Genomic DNA, 23,824 nt, shown 5'->3' on the forward strand with positions numbered 1-23,824 from the left:
TAAAGAAGGTTATGGAGTTTCCATTTTAAACCATGTGAAAGAGAGGAATTAATAGAATAATTTTAAAGTTTCATCTGCCTAGAGATAAGAGTTTGAATCAGACGTGAATGTTTTTTCTTTTAAACAGTTATCTCTCTAATTGAGTAGTGTGCAAAACAGACCTATAACTTCTCTTTTTGTTGTGTTGTATTGCCTTATAAACTTAAATTTCCTTATGCAATGCCTTTTCAGGTGATGGGGCAATCCAAACAGCTCAACTGAAGCTTTTAGTAGCTTCACCCCATTATCACTTCATAATGGTCTTTTTTTTTTTTTTTAAGATTTTATTTATTTATTTGACAGAGAGAGACACAGCGAGAGAGGGAACACAAGCAGGGGGAGTGGGAGAGGGAGAAGCAGGCGTCCCGCAGAGCAGGGAGCCCGATGTGGGGCTCGATCCCAACATCCTGGGATCATGACCTGAGCCACAGGCAGATGCTTAATGACTGAGGCACCGAGGTGCCCCCATAATGGTCTACCTTCTGGGCTGGAGAGTTTAGGGAAAATAACCGACGACTGAGTTAGAGTCACTAAGTGCTATCATCTTCTCTTGGTTGGAGACAGTACTAACTCAGAAACTGAAATTAAGTCAGGCTTTGAAAAGAGTAAAGAAAACTTGGCAAAATGCAATATGACAGAGCTGTATCATCTTAAAATTTGACTTGAAAAGTCAAAGTACATCATGCCTGTAAGTTACTCTCAAATGTTACGAAAAAAATTACACGTGTAGATAGGCAGGTAGGTAGGTAGATTTGGAGAGAATGAATAATAAAGCAAATGCGGTAAAATGTTAACATCTGGAGAATCTGGGTGCCTTCACCCAGTATATAGGAATTCTTTGTACTGTTTTTGCAACTTTTTTATAAAGCTGAAATTATTTCAAAGTAAAAGGATAAAAAGAAATGACTTACCTACAATCAGTTCCTGTCAGCTCTTTCACCTGTCTCTGTCTTCAGCATGTTCATGCAGTCAGTGAAGTCTTGATTCTCATTTCTCCTTTCTTTTCTTACCATTTTTCTGAATAATTTCCATGTCTTAATAGTGACACTTTTAGTACCCTAATTCCTTGATTTTTTCCTCTCCAAGTACCTTCACCATCAGTCTGTTTCATTAACCCATTCCCAGATGAACCACATCTTGGACTTTGTCCTACATATTACTCATTTTAGAAATTTTTACTCCCTTACTATAACATCTTGTCAATTCAAGAAAGACATACAAGAAATGTCTGTGTTTTTCCAAAAGTTATTCCTTCTCTGTACCCATGTGTGTTTTTTCCTGTTTTTTATTCTTACAGTCTGTCAACTTTTTCTTTACATCATCTAACTCGAACCCTTTAGTAACTGATTGCTTTGCACATCCCTACTTGTCTTTTATTGGAACAAATGCTTGTGAAATCTCCCCAGAGTCTTCTAGTTGAGCATCAGTATGTCTAGCATGTTTTTTATTTGGTCTCTATAGTCCTAATATAGTCCTTTTACATTGTATTCAAATCATTAGACCAGTTTGCCTTCCTCACTGTACTATAGAGTCCTTGAAGGGAGAGTCTGTTTCCCACTTGTCTTTGTTTTCCCCAGTACTTTCATACAGCATATCACATTGGAGGTTTTCCATGGATTATTATATTAATGAATAAATAAATTAAAGGGCTCAAACTCTCTATACAGAAGTTGAATTCAGATATAGGATAATGCAACATGGCAGAGTAGAAAAGCATTGAGAGAGGATTTAAGCAACATTTACTACAATAGTTGGTCAAAAACATAGACGAAAGGAAAATATTATAAATCAGCCTTGTTACCCTAAAGTAAAATTAAATTCTCCATAGAAGAGTATGGATAGTCTGATTTGCAGAGGAGGCTCCAAATGTTTGGTAAGCAGTTATAGTTGGGAATCTAAAAGCTCTTAGTACAGAGCAAGATTAGAAACATCTAGAATTAATCAGAGCCAAGTCACACAGTATGGGGTTCTTCAACAATATTAAACATTTAGAATTCAAATTCAGAAGTACATTAGGACTAGCTGAGTTTATTTTAATAATACTATAAGGTATTATAATTACTATAATCCAGGAGGGATCCACAAAGAATCCTTTTATTGGGAAAGGCACACATCTGCTCTGAGTTCGGTGAAGATAGGGCAGTCCCTGGTGAAAAGGTGCTGATTTACCAAGAGTTCAGCAGATCATAAAATTTGGCATTTGGTAAGCTGAAGTAAGGAAGGGAGCTATAAATAAAGTAAGCAGATAGCAAGTATAGATACCAGGGATGGAGTAAAGCAAACACTAGGAGGTTAGAAATAAAAAACCGAGAGGAGAAAGATGCTGAACTAGACCCAGAAATACGGAGGTAAAAATATGGAACAAGTTGTACATAGTGATAAGATAATGGTAATATAGATAATGATGTACATAATGTACAAAACAGATCAAAGAGTCAAGACTTAAGATTCTGAAGCAGTTGGTATTGTGTTTTCATGGAGTACTGGGGACTTTTTATAGCTGCAAGTGCTCCATGGTTCATCTTTTTACCTTTTGGGGAATCTTTGCACCTCATAAACTGGAGAATAGTATAGGCCCTAATAGTAACTTTCTGATACATTCTGGGGACAAATTTTGTTATTTTGATATTGCTTTCAGTAACTACTTATAATTCTCTTTCATTTCAGTTATGGTTGATCCTTGAACAATCTGTTGGTTAGGGGCATCAACCCCATGCGGTCAAAAATTCACATATAGGGCACCTGGGTGACTCAGTCAGTTAAGTGTCTGCCTTCGGCTCAGGTCATGATCTCAGGGTCCTGGGATCAAGTCCCTCATCGGACTCCCTGCTTCTCCCTCTCCCTTTGCCACTTGTGCTCATTCTCTCTCTCTCTCAAAAATAAATAAATAAAATCTTAAAAATAAAATTCACATGTAATGGTTGACTCCCCTAAAACGTAACTACTTAATAGCCTACTGTTGACCAGAAGTCTTACCAATAATATAGTCAATTAACAAATATTTTGCATGTTATATGTATTATATACTGCATTCTTACAGTAAAGTAAGCTAGAGAAAGAAAATGTTACTAAGAAAATCATAAGAGAAAATACATTTACAATACTCTACTGTACTTATTGAAAAAAATTCATGGATAAGTGGAACTGTGCTGTTCAGAGCCATGTGTTCAAGGGTCAACTGTACTTTTAAAGTTACATGGTAGTGTTAGAAAGCATAGTTTATTGACGATATAGTGGTATTCTTTAATGTCCATTTATAAAATTCCCTAATTTAGATTTTGGGGGTTCCATTCTACTAATACCAGCCTCTTCTAGAAAAGTAGCATGATGAACTTCTGAAGCAAACGATGTAAGCATTTTGAAATGTCAAAACCAACAAATAATCTTCAGATACCTAGAATTGTTAGTTTAGATCAAAACAATATAATGTTGAAATTTCATAGATAGCTTACAGTATATAATTATGATAGCACACTCTCCCTATTTGTTTCCTCAAAGTGAAATTGAGGGGAATTTACTAAAAACAAGTAGTTTCTGATTTAGCTTCAGGCACCAACAAGATAATGTCCAGGACTTGGAGTTTATAACTGGTCACACCTAATTTCAGCATATCTACAAGCAAAGAATTTCTCCTTAAGGAATGAATACTTTGTGAAAGATAGCTTATTTATAAGTGCCCCTATTTTGTTTTTATTCTGAAACTACTGTCCTCTGCTTTTCTGCTTAAAAGGATTTTAAGTTTGACCGGTTGGAAAAACATCGTCAACAAACAGGTGAGATTCACCTGCTTTTTAAAGTTTAAGCATTATTGATGCTGGAAATAATAAAGTATTTGTTACAATCAGTATTTGTGCCTATTGGTCTGATTTACTGGTAAAAGAGTTTGTTTTGGGGTGCCTGGGTGGCTCAGTCGTTAAGCGTCTGCCTTCGGCTCAGGTCATGATCTCAGGGTCCTGGGATCGAGCCCCACATCGGGCTCCCTGCTCCGCGGGAAGCCTGCTTCTCCCTCTCCCACTCCCCCTGCTGTGTTCCCTCTCTTGCTGTGTCTCTCTCTGTCAAATAAATAAAATATTAAAAAAAAAAAAGAGTTTGTTTTATGTACTTGTGTGTGTGTGTCATTTTCTTCCAAAAATTTCACTATATCATCAGATATACTATTCCTTTGAAATAGCTATTATTTACTAGTTACAGCTTAAAATAACAGCTTATGAGATAGCCAGGCTTTACAAAATAGATTTTCTAATGTATAATGTATATCTGATAAAAACGGAGGTTAAAAATAATGCTTATATTGTGTTAATTTTAAAATTATGATAATGGTGATAAAAATAATAGCTAACATTTATTGATGTGCCAAACACTAAGCCAAGTAGTTTGCATGTATTAACCCAGTTAATCCTCAAAATAACTCAAGTAAAAATGCTATTATGTTCTCCTTTTACAAACAAGAAACTTAGTCTTGAATGGGTAAGTAACTTGACCAAAGTTATGCACTTGGCAAAGCTGGCATTCTGACCCAGGCAGTCTGATACCAGAGTTGCATGCACAGTATCACTTCCCTATAATCATTAACTTATTGCGTTCTATTTTTTGAAATCTGGAAAAGAAATCTAGAAAATAAGGCCCCTACATCAGTGTTTCTCAGCTTTGATTGTATGCTGGAGCTATTTGGATGCTCCAACAGAGTTTGATTTAATTAGTATAAGATGTGTTCTGGGCTAAGGATTTCCAGAAACGCCTCAGGTTATTTCAACCTGCAGTCAAGGTTGTAAACCATTGCCCTAAATACTTACCAGAAGTGAAAAACTATACTGTACATGCTTAGCTGATTACAATAGGAGTAAGACTAGTAAGTACATGTTTAAAGCTATGACAGCACCTATTTCCACAAAAATATTCATTTGAATGATTTAATATGTGGCTATTGTATTTCACGTATTTGTTTTTGCTTTGTTTTAAATACAGAGATAGCCCATAGTTATCTTGAACAAGAGACTACAGGGAGAAATAAAAGTACAGAGCCAGATGAACAGCCAACTGTGAATTCTAAGGAAGGCATGCAGCAGAAATCCAATGAATTAGTTAATGAAGCCACCCATGAGGACACAGAACTGCCAGGGCAGAGATCAAGGAATTTTCCTTATCCAGGTGATGAGACAGCTGACTGTACTACTAAAAAATCCAAGTGAGTGCTGCCAGCCCTAAATTTAGAAAACAAGATTGGGAGAACTCTCTCTTCTTCCCTTCCTCCTTCCTCCATTCATCCCTCCCTTTCTTTTTGGCTTGGGCTAAATTGGACATATAAACTTACTGGAATTTGGGCAATCTACCAGAGTTTTCTACTGTTTTCTTTACATTGGCATAATGTGTGTAGATTGCTAAGTGAAAAAGCACAAGGTGAGTTTAAATGAAGGCAAAGTTGAATATTATTTTCTGTGTCCTTATTATTTTCTGTGTCCTTTCATTTTGGACAAGAATTTTGTCCAAATATGGACAAATATGGATCTGGAAATAACTGTTACGGTGATATAAATGGGAAATTAATCATCAGAGCCCAAAACTGGCATCTCTAGGACAAAATAAGCCCAAAGATGTGTTTTGGGTTTTGTTAGCATGCTTTTTTGTTTAAATGAATTTGAATGCTTCTAGAAAAGGCCTTGTACTCTCTCCCATTTGTCTTCCTTATTATTTTCCATTCTGCAGCTTTTAACATTCACCTTACCTACTTATCCCAGGAAGAGATTTGATTTTGTGACACCTGTGACTTTTACCTCTATGGGATTAAAGTACTTTGATAGTTAGTCATATATTTTGAAAATACTCCAGAATTACAAAAATTTCAATTACTATATATTCAATCCAAACAGAATCTTATTTAATATAGTATATTTTAACAGTTTTGCCTAAGAACAGCTAAATAAGTAAAATAATTATTTAAAAATTATTCAGTAGATATATTAATGAACATTAAACATAATGTAGTAGATATATATTAATGTGTTCCTACTTTTTGGCAAACAGTTACATCATTACTAAAGTGCAGATTTGGGATATACTTTTGGGGAATAGGAGTAGGGATGAATGAAGAAGTGATAAACATTTTATAACCACATGGACAAATAAATAGTAGAGATTGGGCTAAAGCTACAGTATGAAATATCTAATATCATTGCAAAAGAAGAAATACATGGTAGGTAGAGCTGCACTGACTGTCCCAGACCTCACTGCTTAACTTCTTAGAAACTCTAAGATTTACCTATGTTTACAACTTTAATGTAATGCCTTCAAAAAATGGTCCATCTCTTTTCCCTTCCCTTCTTTATACTACTTGCTAACAAGTGGATATTGTTCTCAAATAGCATACAAAATGTCAAAAAAAAATTTATTTACCATTAAATGTCACAGGACTAGGTTTTCATTTTTGTTTTGAGTTTAATAATGAAAAAATGACATTCTGTCAACCAAGTTGAAAAAAGTATGATTGTTGTTCCCATTTTCCAGAAAGTGAGGTAAGTTTCTAGACTCCTGACCAAAAGTATAAATTGAATTATTCACAACCCTTAAAACCTGAATTCTTTAAGTGTACTGAACCATGAATCTCTGTAGAAGTTACTAAATGCTTTCCACAGATTTAGCTCTCTTAGTTGTTAGATTAGTACCTCTGTGAAATTGATGTATTTATTCTTTTTGATCCATAGTATTTTCTTAACACTGTATAAAAAGAGAAATTTAAAATTAAGTAGCTTTACATATTCTTTGTTAAAATTAAATTTGTCTCCCTCATTTGCACTGTAAAACTTATAGATCCTGTATAGTAGAAATCATATGTGTATATTGTTTAACAGTTTTTTTTATTACAGCATTATGGAACATAGAGATAATCATTTGCATTGTGAGTGTATGATCCCTTGTCAAGTTACTTCAGACTTAGATAAAGAGAAGAAAATAGCATTTCTTCTAAAAGAATTGGACATTCTCAGAGCAAGCAATAAAAAGGTACAATATAGATAGTCTGATAATTGTACAGTGTGCATTTAGCTGTTGACCTAAGTTTGCTTTGGTGCCCATCATAATTCAGTTTCATGCTGTACTTTCATCCTTTAGTGGTATAGCTTTATGTTGTTGCCATACCATACCATCAGAGTATGACTGAGGTGAGACATTGGCTATAAAAAGCAATTTCTTTAATTTCCTCCCTGGCTGGCCTGTGATATCACTTCCTTTTTCATAAATCTATGATGCCCAGAGTAGGTACCTAAAGAAAAGGTTCAAGTTTTACTGTAGTAAAAGTTTACTTCAGTATTATGGAAAGTGAGAAATGCAATGTACTGATTTCGTGTTACTTAAGTTTTTTTTCTTTTTTTATTAGAATCGATGCCCTGTATTTCACCTCAATGATATATGTAATTAAACTTTAAAGTCATAAGGCTTGGCAATATTGTCACATTCCTTGTGTTGTTATATACTGCTGCATTTTGCCCAATCCAATTTGTCATGTCATGTTTTATCTTTCCTGACTCTTTCTAGTTACATTTCTTTGAGCTTTAAATGTTATTAAATAATGTTCATATTCTATGCCTTCTGTTTTTTTAACCTCTGCATACCTCTACATACCTTTCTGATTTTAATATTCTAGTTTTTTGACCTAATCATACCGAAGCATGTTGTTAGGAATGTTGATCATGCCTGATGGAAAACAACACAAATGACAAAAGCCAAGGGAGAAATTAAAAAAACAAAAAACATTTGAGGGGTTCTGTATGAAAGTAGGAGATATTTTCTGTATTTTCATTTAGCAATTATTTATTACATGCCAGTTATAAATGAGGTGCCAATGCCAATTTAAATGGAATATGATGGGATAGCGTTCTCAAAGGAGATTTGTTTCACATATTAAGATTATTATCTTAATTAATTTTATTTCAAAATATTAGAATTACTAAGAGAAGCTGTAAAGCTGTGCTGTCCGTTATTTTATTAGGATAGTGCCTTCCAGGTCTTTTGCTTTAAGACAAAAGAACAGATCAGATTGCTTTTTGCAGTAGTTATTTTTAATAATTATGTTATTCCTTCTTTAATTTCATTTGCCTGTATACACACATACAAATTAAGTGTATATCAAAATGTTTTTATAATTTCTATATCATTATAGGTAATTATTACTTTATGAAATATCTTAAAATTTTAAATATTGTGGGGTACCCCCTGGCGTTACGTATTTAGGCAGTTAAATGTAATATAGAAGGGCTTAGAAAAAATAATTTCTACTTTGGGATTAAGTATATTTCTGCAAGAAATATTCCAAATAAGAATCTGTGTTTTTTCAATGTGTTTTAGCTTCAAGAAAAATTGTATAAAGAAGATAAGGAACAGAGAAAACTAAAGCTTAAGCTGGAACTCCAGGAGAAAGCAACAGAAGCTCACATTGCTGAAAAGACAGCAGGTATAGTAGATGAGTATTAACATATGGTCTTAAGAATCATACACAAGGTTATTATATGATGTGGCTTGGTGAATACTAGCAGACTAGCTTATTTGCCAAAGGAGGGGAGGCTCTCTTTTTTTTTTTTGGCTGCATAGAAAATAGGTGGCTTTAACATCCTGGTACTGGTATTAGTGAGAGCTTTACCTGTATTCATACTGATTTGGGCATTAAATGCATTGTTAACACCATGTCAATCCAATCACAAAAAGGTTGTTTGTTTTCTTGGAAGGGCCTGAACAAACAAGGGGAAATAATGATTACTAGTGCCTCTACCTTTCAACCAGCAGTTCAAATACCACTTATTGTTTTAGCTCGTTGAGAGGAAATACTTCTCTTCTGTGTGAAGATAGTCATGTATTCATTGCCAATGGAAACCTACATTTGATTAAAAAATCTGTTTCGTGCAATTAATAAATTTTCATCTGATGATGTGGATGATGATGGAGATAATATTTTCACTGAGAAGATTAAAATGAAAGGTTGCCAGAGTTTAAGATTATAAATGACTGCCTTAAATATGTTTTGGAGTCTATCTTTACTCACAGGTCTTTGCATGGAGAAATTTTTTTAATGTATCTGTGATATGTTACAGATAAGATCAGATGATTCTCAATAGTCTGTGACTCTCTTCCTCACACTGTTTTATGTTAAGGATAGAAATCTCGTAGTATAATAGAAATTAACATGCAGAGGCATTTTAAAGGTTACTTATTCTAACGTTTTTGTATCAATTGGAATGATTTTAAGAAAAAATTGTATTTTGTGATTAGTTTGAAGTTATAATCATATTTTATGAGCTACATTAGGCTGGTTGCATATGTGGAAGAATTCTGGTGTTTTAGGTCAGACACATTCACTGGTATAGCCTGTCTATGCGAAATAGAACTAAACATCACCATGAAAATAAAACCAAAATTACCATAAATAAATACTCCAGCTAAAATAACAAATTGTTGCTTTTCTGTTAATGTTAAACTACCATGAATTTCTTGTTTCTTATTTAGTGGAGAAATATGAGGCTAATATATTTTAAGGAAAATTAACAGTATATTTAAAATGAATAATTCAGATATAAATTTGGAACAATTTGGAAGTGTCTTGGTTTTTTATAATCAAATATGTATATACTAATTGCTAGGAAGGTATTAAAAGAAGTACATTTGTTTGAAAGAGTTTGCATCATAATATGACTTTGCATGTGCCTTACAGGAGTAATTTGGCAAAATTTAGGCCATTTAGGCCATTTCACTGATGAAAAGCATGAATTGATATGTCTGCATAGATGATTTATGTCTTGGAGGGGAAAAGTCATTAAGCAGTATTATCTACTCTTAAAACTTTTGTATGATATAGCTAATCATCTACTTCAAATATTTACTTATTTGTATATATTTAAGACTTCCCTTTGGATAAATAGTATGAATCATGCATGCATAAATTGGAAAGAATTCAATTGCCTTACGATTATTGTTAATCAAATATTTCTTATTAATGATACAATATTATTTTAGTAAATGTTTGAAAAATGTTTAGTATTTTTTGGTAGCCTCCTAAATTGATAAAAATAGCAGTGCTATATAGTTTCTCTGGAACAAAGCAATCGAGTTAAAAGAGATACATCCAACCATTTAGTTACAAAAATGACAAAAATGAAAATCCTCTAAAGTTTTTTTAAAGTATAAATTTTCAGTGTGTATCTTTTTAATGTTTCAGTTCTATCTTCTAAAAAAGATTAAAGATGTTTTACTTGTGACATTAGAATCATCATCGTAATATGTCAAAATTTTTTTAAAAAACTGAATTGCTTAAGAAATCCATTGGTTTGCAACTATAAGAAATTCATTAAGTGATTCTTGATAGACTCATCATTTTTTCATATTTTCTCATACATACAGCCTTAAATAGCTTATTTTCTACCCAACTGGTAGTAAATGTAGTCAAAAAGCAAAACATAGTAACAAAAACATGTCAGTACCTTAATAGAAAGAGGAACATTATAGGAATATGATTACATGTGAAAAATATTTTCTTTAGTATCATATGGAAGGATAATAATCCATATAATGAGAACAAAAAAAAATCCACATAAATATTGATGTTTGTTTCTTTCATTGCTTATTTTCATATTCAAAATAAAAAGTGTACTTGGTTAAATATATTATAAATATGTACACACATTTATGTATTATGATGTACTTAAGCGGAATATAAATGTTAAAAAAATCAAGATATCCCACCATTAGAAGAAATACATGCAAAAAATCTCTAACCATTGGAAATTGCAAATAAGATACAAAAATGTATGTTTATAGATTTTTCAAATAAAATGTTAATTAAAATATGAGGTACTCAAAGGAAATAGGAGCCATTTCCTTGCAATATATGATACAAAGATTTATATGTAAGAATATTCATATCAGTATTTGTTAGGATAGCCAGAAAATTAAAATCAATTAAACACTAACAGAATGGTTAAATAAATTAAGATACGTTTATGCTGTCCGACATCATGCAATAACTAAAAACCATTTCTGAATAATATTTGGTGATATGAGAAGATCTTCACAACAACATTAAGTGAAAAGTAGGGGAAAACTGTATTTAAGTATAATATTGTTAAATATATTTATACATGTACATTATATGAAACAAAAGGCAAATTTGGGTAGTTATTAATAGATGTATTAATGTTTCAATTAAGTTTTCTGCCCTTTCAAGTTTTCTGCAATGAGTATGGATTAGATTTAGTATTAGTACTACTATGATTAGAGATTAGTATTGCTAATCACTAAAGATGTGATTTTTTTAAAAAGTTGCTTGCTTTCTAATCTTAGGATGACTCCTGTGATAGGTTTGATATATAAAGACCACATAAACCAAAGTTTTATGAAATTTATATGATGGCTACGATCTAATCTTGTCATTTTACCTATGCCATTTTTGTTGTCTTTCAGATTTTCTCATTTGTTTTTGTCTTTATGTGTATTATGTAACTTATGTATATATTTCTTCCCACCTGATTGAATATAAGAATAAGAATCTGGTGTAGTCGGGAGGCCTGGGTGGCTTAGTCGGTTAAGCGTCTGCCTTTGGCTCAGGTCATGATCCCAGGGTCCTGGGATCGAGTCCTGCATCAGGCTCCCTGCTCGGCGGGGAGCCTGCTTCTCCCTCTGCCTGCCGCTCCCCCTGCTTGTGCTCTCTCTCTCTCTTTGACAAATAAATGAAATCTTAAAAAAAACAAAAATAATCTGGTGTAGTCAAAACCACGTAAGTTCTCTGTGAGTCACACTGAAATAATGGGAAAACCAGAAGCCTTGGAATCAGATTGACCGAGGTTCAAATCACAGCTTTGATACTTAATACCAGCTGTGTGCCTTTGGGCAAGTTACTTATTAGCTTCTTCAGGTTTGCTTTCTCCCATGTAAGATGTGAATATTAACTAATTTACCAGATAATTTTAAGGATTATAGATAATATATAAAAGCACCTAATATATAACTGGTAGTCAGTAAGTTGTAGCTAATAGTAATAATGACCCTTTTACCCTCCCCTTTTTTGACATCACCATCATTACTATTTTTATTAGGCACTTTATAGGAACTAAGCTAATTTCTTTAAAAATCAAACAAGAAATATTTATTGAAGGGTCATTATGTACCAGGCATTGTGTTAGGCACTGGGTATACGCCAGCAAATAAGACAGATTTGGGATTTCAGACATTTCTTTTTGACTGCAATCACTTTTCACTCATAATATACTATTGAAATAGGTAGTGATTAAATGTTCAGACTTTGGATTCAGACCTTTGTTCTAATCTTTTTACCACTTATCATGTGTAAGTGACAGCCTGACTAAGCTTTGGTTAAAACTTATTTTATAGGTTGCTGTGACATTTAAGTGAGATGATGTTTATGAAGTGCTTAACCCATAGAAGGCACTCAAGATGGTGGTGTCATCATCTTGCTTTCTCAAGACTCCTTGAGATACACTCAAAGTGTACCTAATACTAAGTAACTATCCCATAACTATTTATATATGGTTTTGTTTCTCAAAGGATTGATACGTATTTCTTTTTTAAAAATAATTTATCAAGTATTTTTATTTCATTTATCTCCACAGTTTTCAATTTCCCTTGATTTTAAGATTTAACCTTACTTAAAAAGTTTGAAAATATGAAAATTATTTTTTTTAATCTTTACAAAAAAGAAAATAAAGGAAAAATATATAGTAAGTAGGTCTTACTTACTTAGCAAAAGCTGAAATGACCAGGTCATTCCCTATGTGTTAACACTGGAAAATCTCATTGGAGCTATTTAGGACTTTTTACTGTGTTTTAACTCACTAAATTGTACATGTAGATAAGATTATTTGAAAATCATTGACATATATGACCTTTAAATACTAGGGGATATTTTAGAGAAGCACAGCAGAAACATTGACTCTCTACTTTTTACTACTTCTTTTCATCTAAATAAAATGTTTAAACCACAAACACTTCAAAATTTGTTTTGGGTTTGACAGTGACAGTATTGTATGGCCTGTTGTAACCATTAATTTACTCTTAGGTCAGTAATGTAGTTATAAGTTTAAAAATAACTTGTTCAATTAAACCTTTTCAGTTTTCCTAAATAGGCTCAGTGGGCATTATGTTTAAATTTTATACATAAGAATATTTAGTTTTTTATGTTATTTTGTTATATTTAAAATATATTTCTTTAAAAGCCTGATTTTTTCTATTTCTTAAACGTTCACTTTAGAATCTCTGCTTTATATGTTAGTTATTTTTCTTTCTTGCATGTCATCCATTAAAGATTAGCTGTGGAAGGTTGGAGCATGGAGAGATTATGAATGACAGAACAACTCCTGTAGAATAATAATCAGTTTTTGGTATTTAATGCTGTTTGACTTTTGCAGACACATTTCTTATTAACCTTTGGTACAAAGAGAAATCCAGGTTCCTGATATCTCATGGAGAAGATGAATTTGAGATCCTCTTCCAATTAAACTGAAATAAGGCCAATATTGGGTTTTAGCCAAAAGAACTCCTTAGTTCCTAAGTCTTGTGTTTATAAATCTCTCTCTCTCTCTCTCTCTCTCACTCTCTCCATCCATCCATCTATCTTAGTTACATTTTACATATAATTCAGTGGCTACATAATTTGCTTATCTTGCTGTACTGATTCTGCAAGCATTTAATCTGCTTTTTACAGCTTAGCTCTTTAAACATAGATTCTTTTCTCTGCACCCAAATTTAGACTGACATTTTATAAATTAAAAAAAATATTGTCAAGCTCTTCTTATTACAGAGAATGTTCATTTGTTTTTGGTAGGAAGGAGAGGAGTTTAATTGTAATTGCGCAAAGCATCAGAACATAGAATCCGTGAAACTTGCAACTTAAGTTTTTCTAGGTTAACATATAAATGTTAAAAGTATAGATATATAACCATTATAGCAAATACATTAAGACACTACAACCAATTAACATTGAAAAATAAAAGTTGTGTCATAGAAAACATTTACATTGTTCTCTTTTAAAAAAAAGTATTTATTACCGTATACCATATCTCAGATGATATTGACCATCTAATGATTAAGAACAAGAGTGAGGGACGCCTGGGTGGCTCAGTCGTTAAGCGTCTGCCTTCGGCTCAGGTCATGATCCCCAGTCCTGGGATCGAGCCCCGCATCGGGCTCCCTGCTTGGCAGGAAGCCTGCTTCTCCCTCTCCCACTCCCCCTACTTGTGTTCCCTCTCTCGCTGTGTCTCTCTCTGTCAAATAAATAAATAAAAAATCTTAAAAAAAAAAAAAAAGAACAAGAGTGAGTTTTATATATCAGAGGAAGATAATGTAATACTTACTTTTAAAAAATAATATGTTAGAATACTATTTTTCTGTGTGTATAATGGGCATTACTAAAATATGATAGCCTGTAATCTAACACTGAAATGTATTCACAGTATTATAATGGAGAAATACATATAGATAGATAGATAGATAGATAGATAGATAGATAGATAGATTTTTTCTTTTTTTTTTTTTAAGATTTTATTTATTCATTTGAGAGAGACAGAGACAGAGACAGAGAGAGCACAAGCAGGGGGAGAGGCAGAGGGAAATGGAGGAGACTCCCCGCTAAGCTGGGAGCCCAACATGGGGCTTGATCCCAGGACCTGAGCTGAAGACAGATGCTTACCCATCTGAGCCACCCAGGTATCCCTATATGGATTTTTTCATATCCATATCATCTTTTAATTTGGAAGGAAAAAGGATTTCAAGAATATGACCAGTTGTTTCAGATAAAAACAAAAAGCCCAATTCTGTGAAATATAGCAGTTAGAAATACTGATGGGGTGGAATATTGATTATATTATCATCTTTGGCTGCAGAATCCTGTGGGTGTAAATCAGGATTAATTATGATGAGTGCCACGTGAAATAATGCTTGAGGGTAGAGTATGGCCAATTTTGTAAGCTCTTTCCCTAGGAAAGTTTGTAATTTTTTGGGAAAAAACAAAATAAACATTGAGTAAACAAAGAAAGCATTATGCATAAAAATAACCAACAATTGAAATATTTAATTAGGTCTGGTATACTATGAAATTTACCCTGGTGTCAAGCAGTTGAGAGCATATCATCTAATTAGAATAACAGAAAAATTTTCAGAAAATGATTCTTAAGACTTTTTCCATATGTTTAGTTAATTCTGAAGAAGAAATGATCTTGGAAAAATTTTAGATAGCAGTTATATTTTATAGAATTTTCATATTGGTATTTAATTAAAATTTAAAGTAGATATTTTATGCAGAAAGTAAGTTGAGTACCTCTAAAAATTGTATTTCAAAAGTGCATAAAATAATTGATACTGGTTTTAATACTTCTGGGATAAGCTTATCTCTCACAATAACATTTTTAGCTCTAATATCAGATATATTAAATGTTTGAATGTAAATAGGATATTCTTAGAAAATATTCTTACATACTCTGAGTTTTCTGTACTAAGTACATGTATATAATAATTCAGGGTTTTGCAAAAAAAAGTTCTTATTTTATAGTTTTGCTACTAAAACTTATTATTTGTATATTTTTCTAATTAATTTTTAACAGTTTCTATACTGTTGATAAGTATATATGTACCAGCAACTTTACAGAGGAAAATTTGAAAGTGTGTATTAAGAGCTTAAGAAGCTGATACTTAATGCAGTAACCATACTTCTAGGAATTTGCCTCAGTAATTAGCTATGTATATACATAGAGATTTGCATACAAAGATGTTCATTACAGTATTATTTATATAGTGAATAAATGAGAACAGTGTAAAATCTAATACTAGGAGTATCTTAGTTCCTTCAAATATGGCATGTCCAAATGATAAAATCCCATGTAGTATTTCATATTTTTGAAGAATACTGAAGAATATAGGAATATATTGTGTTTAAGTATACACAGAAAGTTACAAGATTATGTAAAATATTTCTGTCTCTATATTTTTACAATGAGCCTGTATTATTTTAATCAGAAAAGGTTATTTACAAAATAATCACATAAAATGTTGAACATTCAAATACAGCTTTAGAAAAACTTAATAGTCTGGTCTGTAAAAGAAAAAATAGAGGCATCAAACTACTTGGAGTAGGTTGGTTAATTTTCTGTTGGTGTAGGACATTTACCATCTATGTTTAAATTTCCAATAACTGATTTATTCAAAGAGAGAAATTATAATTTCTAAGGAAATTAAAAGATGTAGTGTAATGTTTATGGTTCTGGAATATATGGTGGTTTCATAAAACACTAGCATATTTGCAAGGAATCCATTTAACAGGTAAAGCAGTAGATACCCAGACAATCTGAAATTCTTTCAAATATAATAAAAGACCTGTCTTTCATAAAACTGTTATCTATATTTGTTACTTAGAATTTTGGAACATGAATTGTAATCAGTGATTATTTTATATGTTTCAAATCTTGATATCTTTTTCCTTCGCTTTAGTTCAGCCTTTTCTATTTCTATAACTACCTTGAGGATGTTAATAAATGGATTCTTTTTCTTGGTAAATGTCTATCCTCCAAATTATGTTATTTAGAGAATCATGATCCAGTGTTTAAACTAGAATGTTTTCCAATACACTGCCTCACTTCTATTGTATTTTAAAAGTAGTATGAGAAGTGTAGAATATGGGATTGTCAATAGACTTGGGTTCTACTAAGAAAATATGTACTCTGTCTTGACTCAATAAACTCATACTTAGTATGGTGCAGCTTCTTCATATTTACTTTCGCCCATATTAGAAAACAATTAGCTTACTAAACAAATTTGAGTATTTGGTGTTGGGGGGGGTGATCCTCTCAGAATCTTCCTCGAATTTGCCTAGGAATTATAGGATATTTGATAACCATGTTTAAAAATGGAGATATCCAAATATTATTGTAAACACCCAATGATTTGTTTTACCTACAATATAAGTATTTTACTTGGTTGGCTTACATAGTAGCTAATAATATTTGTTAATGTAATTTAACTGCTGTGAACCTTTACTGAACAAATATTGAAATTTATTCAAGTCAAAGAAAGAGAATCTCTAATGACTTTTGTTAAAGCTTCTATTTAATAGTTAAGGAGAAAAGTTTGTATGACATACGAGATGCAATTAACAGTAGATTTTACATTTAATAAAAAGAAAGAAGCATGCGTATTTGCTTTATTCATTCCATCATAATTTGCATTAGAGCTGTGGGTGTTTAATGAGCAAATTCCAACTAAAATGCTATATTGATTTTCTACTGAACTTTGTAATAGTCATCTACCTTGGAAAAGCTCAGTGTTTACAATTAAGTTTTCTTTACTAAAAATGTTTGAGGGTTGCATATTGATCCTTTGAAAGTACTGAATTCTAGAAAGAATCAGGTTTTTCATAATCAAATTTCACATGTAACTTATAGATGTTTAAAAATTAATTTTGGAAATACTTCTTAGCATTTATAAAATGTGTAATCAGATTTTATGTGTGTGTGTTTTATGTTACTTTAAAACCTAACCTTAGAATACTCAGAAGGCAATCTCCTTTAAATATACACATTATTTACCTCTTTAGAGTTGATAACATTATAGAGGGGAAAAAAATGTTTTCTCTTGATTAACACAGGACTAAATAAGCCCTTGGTGTAAAGTGTTTAAGTATAGAGATATCCATACTTATTCTTAAAGCCCTTAACATTGCTAGTCTTACCTCTTTCATTAAAGTGTTATTGTATATAAAGTAGAACACAGCTTACATTAAAAGTCACTTTATAAACATCTCATCACACTTTACAGAAGTGATAGGAAGCCTGTTGGCATTTAAGTTTAGTAATTAGTATTTTAATCTTTTGATATGTCAGAATATTTCAGGACATGACACACATGTTTATCTGTACTTAGATCACTGTGCAGCATCATTTTGTCCATCCTATCTGACCTACAAATTAGAAGTGGGTTGGTTTTTTGTTTTTTTTAGAAGTGTTTAAATTTTTTTTCATTGCTATGTAGTTGATACCTGTTACATTAGTTTCAAGACAGCATAGTGATTCAACAACTCTACATGTTATGCTTTGCTCACCACAAGTAGAGCTACCATCCGTCACCATACAACACTATTAAATACCATTGACTACGTTCTCTATGCCGTACCTTTCATACTTATGACTTTTCCATTCCATAATTGGAAGTCTGTATCTCCCACTCCCCTTCACACATTTTGCCCATTCCCCCATGACCTCCCCCTTTGGCACCCACTGGTTTATTCTCTATATTAATGGGACCATTTCTGTTTTTTTATTTTTTTCTAATTTTGTTTTGTCTTTAGATTCTATGTACAAGTGAAATCATATGGTATTTGTTTTTCTCTGTCTGATGTGTTTCACTCAGCATAATAGTGCCCTCTAGGTCCATCCATGTTGTCGCAAATGGCAAGATTTCATTCTTTTTTATGGCTGAAAAACAGTCCATTGTGTATATATACCACATCTTCCTTACCCATTCATCTATCAGTGGACACTTGGGCTGCTTCCACATCTTGGCTTTTGTAAATAATGCTGCAACAAACATAGGAGTAGAAGTGAAGTAGAAGTGTTTTATAATATAAAATTTTTAAAATATCTTAGAATATTGTGATATTTGGTGCAAATTATTATGTCATTATAGTGTACAGTATACAATATAGAATGGGTTCTAAATAATTTTTCTTTCAGTTCCCATGTATGATTTTTGAATGCCAACAAAATATATACACATATGTATATATGTATATGTGTGTGTGTATATTAGGTATACATACATGTATATAAATGGTCCAAATTAATCAAAATCATCTTTTTAATATGTCTAGAAATGAAGCCACATTGGGCATCTGTGGATTGAGAGTGGAGATGGTAGTGGTGGCGTGGAACCAATGTTTGTTGAGAATCTACTTATTTGGCCAAGAGCTTTCATATATTATCTCACTTAATTTTTCCCTAACAACTGTAAATGGTGGTATCATATACATTTTATGCACCTGAACTGAGACTAAAATAATTTAAAAATATGGAAAAACAGGTTTAGTAAAGTAGTAACTTTAGTATGTTGACACTTCGGATCTGAATCAAAGCCCATATTCTTCCTAATACACTATGTCGCTTTCTCTAAGCTGTTATGAGTATCCTTCCTGGAAGGAAATTGCATACAATTATCAGGGGGAATTAAAACTCATTATTGTGTACTACATTATGGGCAGAAGTTTCTTTCAAAATGGCACAATGAATTGATAGGTGGTGGCAGAATAGTATAGCTACAGAAAGCCAATAGCACCAATGATACTACCTTAAAAAAAAAAAAAAAAAAACCTATGAAAATTGTGCTGGAAAGTACTGGTTCTTCCAAAAGCTGTGTTCATAACAAGAATTTCTTAACCTTATCTAACTGTTGATTAAAAGCATTTGATTTTATGCAAGTGGATATCCAGTTGTTTAGCACAGTTTGTCATGGAGTTTGCTTATCCATTCATTTGTTGATTGAAATTTTTGTTTCTAGTTTGGGGCCATTATAAACAAAGATGCTATGAATATCTGTGTGTAAGTCTTTGTATGGACATATGCTTTAATTTGTCTTGGATCAATACCTGTGAGTGAAATAGCTGAGTCTTATGGTAGGTGTATGTTTAACTTTTTAAGAAACTGACCAACTGTGATTGCACTATCCTGCATTCCCACAGGCAGTGAATGAGGGTTCCAGTGGCTCTCCCTTCTTCCCAGCATCTTTAATCATGCTTTCATTCTAACCTTTGTGATAGGTATGTGGTGGTTATCTTGTAGTTTTAATTTGCATTTCTCTAATGACTAAAGATGTTGAGCACCTTTCCTTGTGCTTATTTATCATCAGTATGTCTGCTTTGATAAAGTGTCTTAAGGCTTTTGCCCATTTTTTTTTAAAGATTTTATTTATTTATTTGACAGAGAGAGACTCAGAGACAGAGGGAACACAAGCAGGGGGAGTGGGAGAGGGAGAAGCAGGCTTCCCGCCGAGCAGGGAGCCTGATGTGGGGCTCAATCCCAGGACCCTGGGACCATGACCTGAGCCGAAGGCAGACGCTTAACGACTGAGCCACCCAGGTGCCCCAGCTTTTGCCCATTTTTAATTGGGTTTTTTTGTTTTCTTATTTTTGAGGTTTGAGAGTTTTAAAAATTATTTTCAGGATGCAAGTCTTTTATCAGATATATGCTTTGCGATTATCTTTTTCTATCTGTGGCTTCTCTTTTAATTTTCTATCCGTGTCTTTTGAAGAGTGGAGATTTTTAATTGAGTTAAATTGAAGTCCAATTTATCAATTTTTAAAAATGGGTTATATACTTCGGTACTATAGTTAAGAAAGCTTCACCTACCTAAATTCACGAAGGTTTTCTCCCAGAACATTTATAGTTTTAGGTTTTGTATTCATCTTGTGGAATGAAAGGTTATTTTACCTTTAAAAAATTAATAAAAATTAGTGGGCGCCTGGGTGGCTCAGTCGTTAAGCGTCTGCCTTCAGCTCAGGTCATGATCCCAGGGTCCTGGGGTCGAGTCCCACATCAGGCTCCCTGCTCCACGGAGAGCCTGCTTCTCCCTCTCCTGCTCCCCTTGCTTGTGTTCCCTCTCTCGCTGTGTCTCTCTCTGTCAAAAAAATAAATAAAATCTTTAAAAAAATTAATAAAAATTACTAAAATAACAAACTAAGAAGAGAAAAACAAATATAATCACATTCAAGGCCACACCACCTTCTTGTTTCAACTCTTATACTGTAAATAAGTGTTCTAGTTGTAGCTTATTTTGTGTTAGATTTACTTCATTTTTGTGCCTTTTATTAGTGATTTCACTGTTTCAAACAGCCCCCAAGTGTAGTGCTGAAGTACAATCTAGTGTTCCCTGAGTACCAGAAGGCTATGTTGTGAGTTACGGAGAAAATATGTGTATTAGGTAAGTTTTGTTCAGGCATGAGTTACAGTGCCTTTGGCCATGGATTCAATGTTATTAAATCAAAGTATATGTTAAAACAAGTGTCTTTAAACAGAAACACACATAAAACAGGGTTATGTATTAGTTGGTTGACAAAAATATTAGTCCGTTTCAGTTGATTAATTTTTTGTCATTATGGGTCCTAATTTTGGTGCTTGTTTGCATGCCTGGCAATTGGATGCCATGATGAATTTTACCATTTTGGAAGCTATTTTGTATTCTTATAAAATATTTTTGAGCTTTCTAATCAGATGTACTTATGTTTTTTGGAAACAGGTCTCTCCTTTTGGGTCATGTTTTAAAGATACGCTAGATGTTACCAGAGCAGTGTTTAGGGTTAATGAATCCCCACTGCTGAGGCAAGACTCTTCTGAGTACTCTATGCAGTACCTCATGAATCTTGAGGTTTTCTGATCTGGCTGGTGGGAACAACATGCATTATTTTTGGTTTTCTGGAGCCCAGGGCACTGTTGCCTCTAATCCTTTCAGGTGGTTCTTTCCCCTGTATAGAGTAGTTTACTCACAGGTGCACTCAGTACTCAACTGACATTTTGAGGAAGACCCTCTGTACAACTTCAAAATTTTCTTTCTTTGCAGCTGTTTTTTCTCTTATAGTTTCTCTTGTGAATTCCGGCTGCTTTGGTTTCTCCAGATTATATCTCTGCCCTCCCAAATTGTGGAATCAGCTGGGTTCCTCCTTGATTCTTCCCTTCCTGTGCCATATTCTGGAAATTCTGTGTATTAAGCTGGGCTAATCATAGGGCTCAACTCATTTGTTTGTTTCCTCAGGTCACTGTTGTTTGTTTCCTTACAGTCTTGAAAGCTGTCATCCTAAATATTTTGTCCATTTTTAAAAATTGTTTTGGGGCACCTGGGTAGCTCAGTCAGTTAAGCAGCGTCTGCCTTCGTTCGGCTCAGGTCATGATCCCAGAGTTCTGGGATCAAGCCCCTGCATTGGGCTCCCTGCTCAGCATGGAGTCTGCTTTTCTCTCTCTCTCTGCCCCTACCCCTGAGTGCATGTGCACACTTTCTCTCTCTCTCTCTGTCAAATAAATAAATAAAATCTTTTAAAAAATTGATTTAAGTGGAAGGACAAATCCAAATCCTGTTACTCCATCTTGACCAGAAGGACAAGTCTCTGTTGCTTAAAATTTAATCTTAACATGTACCTTCAGAAATTTTATCATACGTACTAACTTTTTTCTACTCTTAATATTTTTCTTTAAATCAGCTCAACTTTTTAACTAGATAAATGTATTTTTTAATGTAGTGTTTCTTATTTAGTTTTAACATCTAAACATAAAAGTACACCAATAACTGTGCAGTTTTACGAATCTCAGAAAGTGTGAACAAACTATGTAACCAGCACCCAGATCAAGAAACCAAATATCACCAATTATCCCAGAAATGTCCCTCATCCTCCCTTTCAGTACTCCTTCCAAAAGGTAATCATTATCCTAAGTTTAATAACTAGGTCATTCTTTTGTGTTTTTGAACTTCAGATAAATGAAGTAATAGAAAGTTACGTTCATATGGGCATCTGGCTCAACAATGTGTTTTGGTAACTTAGAGAAATTTAAAATTTAATTAGACATTAAATTAAATGACACTAGGAGACATTATAGGCCTAATATACCCGTTACATTTTTGTAATATACATTAAAGTGATACGTAACTGTTAAAAACCGTGTTTTGCAACCTGTATTTTATGTAACATTGTCCTGGAGGGAACATGGTGATAGGTGATGCTGGGAAGGTAAGCTAGAACTGGACTCTAGTTTTCCTTGAATGCCAGGCTGAGACCGTTTTTTTTTTTTTTTTTTTTGCCTTGAAATCTATGTAGCAGCAGCAAGAAGAGTAACCTGTTTATCCTAAGGTTTTAAGAAAATCATACTGCTGATATATTGAGAGATGCTTAGTAAGGTCACCCGTCCTATTTTTCTCTTCTCTAAAATTTATTCAGTACATGCTTAGCTCTTGGGTTCTCTTATTTTACCCTTTTTGTTACAAATTGAATCCATTTTCTTTTTCTTTTTAATTTTATTGCCCTTACTTTGGTTCAGGATTTCATTATTTCTTACCTGAACTGTTACAGTAATCTACGATTGGGTCAAGGGGCACACACAATCCAACCTGCAACTTTCTGCTGACCCCTGCATCTTCCACATACACTCTCTATGCCAACTTGTGGGTGTTTCCTTCTAAAGCACAGATTTGATCAAATTGTTTCTATTCTAGAAGTCTTTTAATGTAATATCTAAACTCTAGGATGGCATATATATGTATATTTACTTCTGCATAGCTTTACTTTCAAGGAATGGGCCATTTATATGGGTTATTGAAGTGAATTCTTGCTTAGATTACTCCTCTAGTCTCCTAACTAGTCTCTGCTTCTATGCATGCCCACCTCCAGACTATTTCTCACTCAGAAACCAGAATTCCTTTTCAGACTTCCACCATATAAATGTGATGCTGTCTTTTCCTTGCCCAGGACACTCCCATTGGCTATCATTATAGGCTACCATTATAGTTAGATGATACCTAAAATCCTTGCTATGGATCACAAGGCCCATTGTGATCGCCCAGATCTCTCACCCTTTATCACTGTGCTTCAGACACATTGGCCTTACTGCTGTTCCTCTTACACTTTCAGGGCCTTTGTATTACTTTTTATTCTGCTTATTAGTCTACTTTCAAATATATAGATATATATGGCTTCTCTTCCTTTATTTACATGTGCTGAAATGTCATTTATTTAAAAAGCCCTTTTCTGGCCACCTTTCCTAAATTAGTTTAT

General features: G+C 33.2%; 1 protein-coding gene across 14 annotated transcripts in view; it reads left to right on the top strand.

The window, feature by feature from the left end:
- The window catches only part of MIPOL1 (mirror-image polydactyly 1), a 306,247-nt gene that overhangs the window by 65,438 nt on the left and 216,985 nt on the right, over positions 1-23,824 (top strand). For 13 of the 14 annotated variants that reach the window (XM_078053584.1, XM_078053586.1, XM_078053590.1 and 10 more), the window contains 3 exons: positions 5,005-5,224; positions 6,900-7,035; positions 8,377-8,482. In XM_078053584.1, the coding sequence (XP_077909710.1) occupies positions 5,005-5,224; positions 6,900-7,035; positions 8,377-8,482 (462 nt within the window). Of the gene's footprint in view, positions 1-5,004; positions 5,225-6,899; positions 7,036-8,376; positions 8,483-23,824 lie in introns of those variants that run through there. The other variant, XM_078053594.1, reaches the window with a different exon arrangement.

Source organism: Halichoerus grypus, chromosome 8 (genome assembly GCF_964656455.1).
Source record: "Halichoerus grypus chromosome 8, mHalGry1.hap1.1, whole genome shotgun sequence".
Lineage (NCBI taxonomy): Eukaryota > Metazoa > Chordata > Mammalia > Carnivora > Phocidae > Halichoerus > Halichoerus grypus.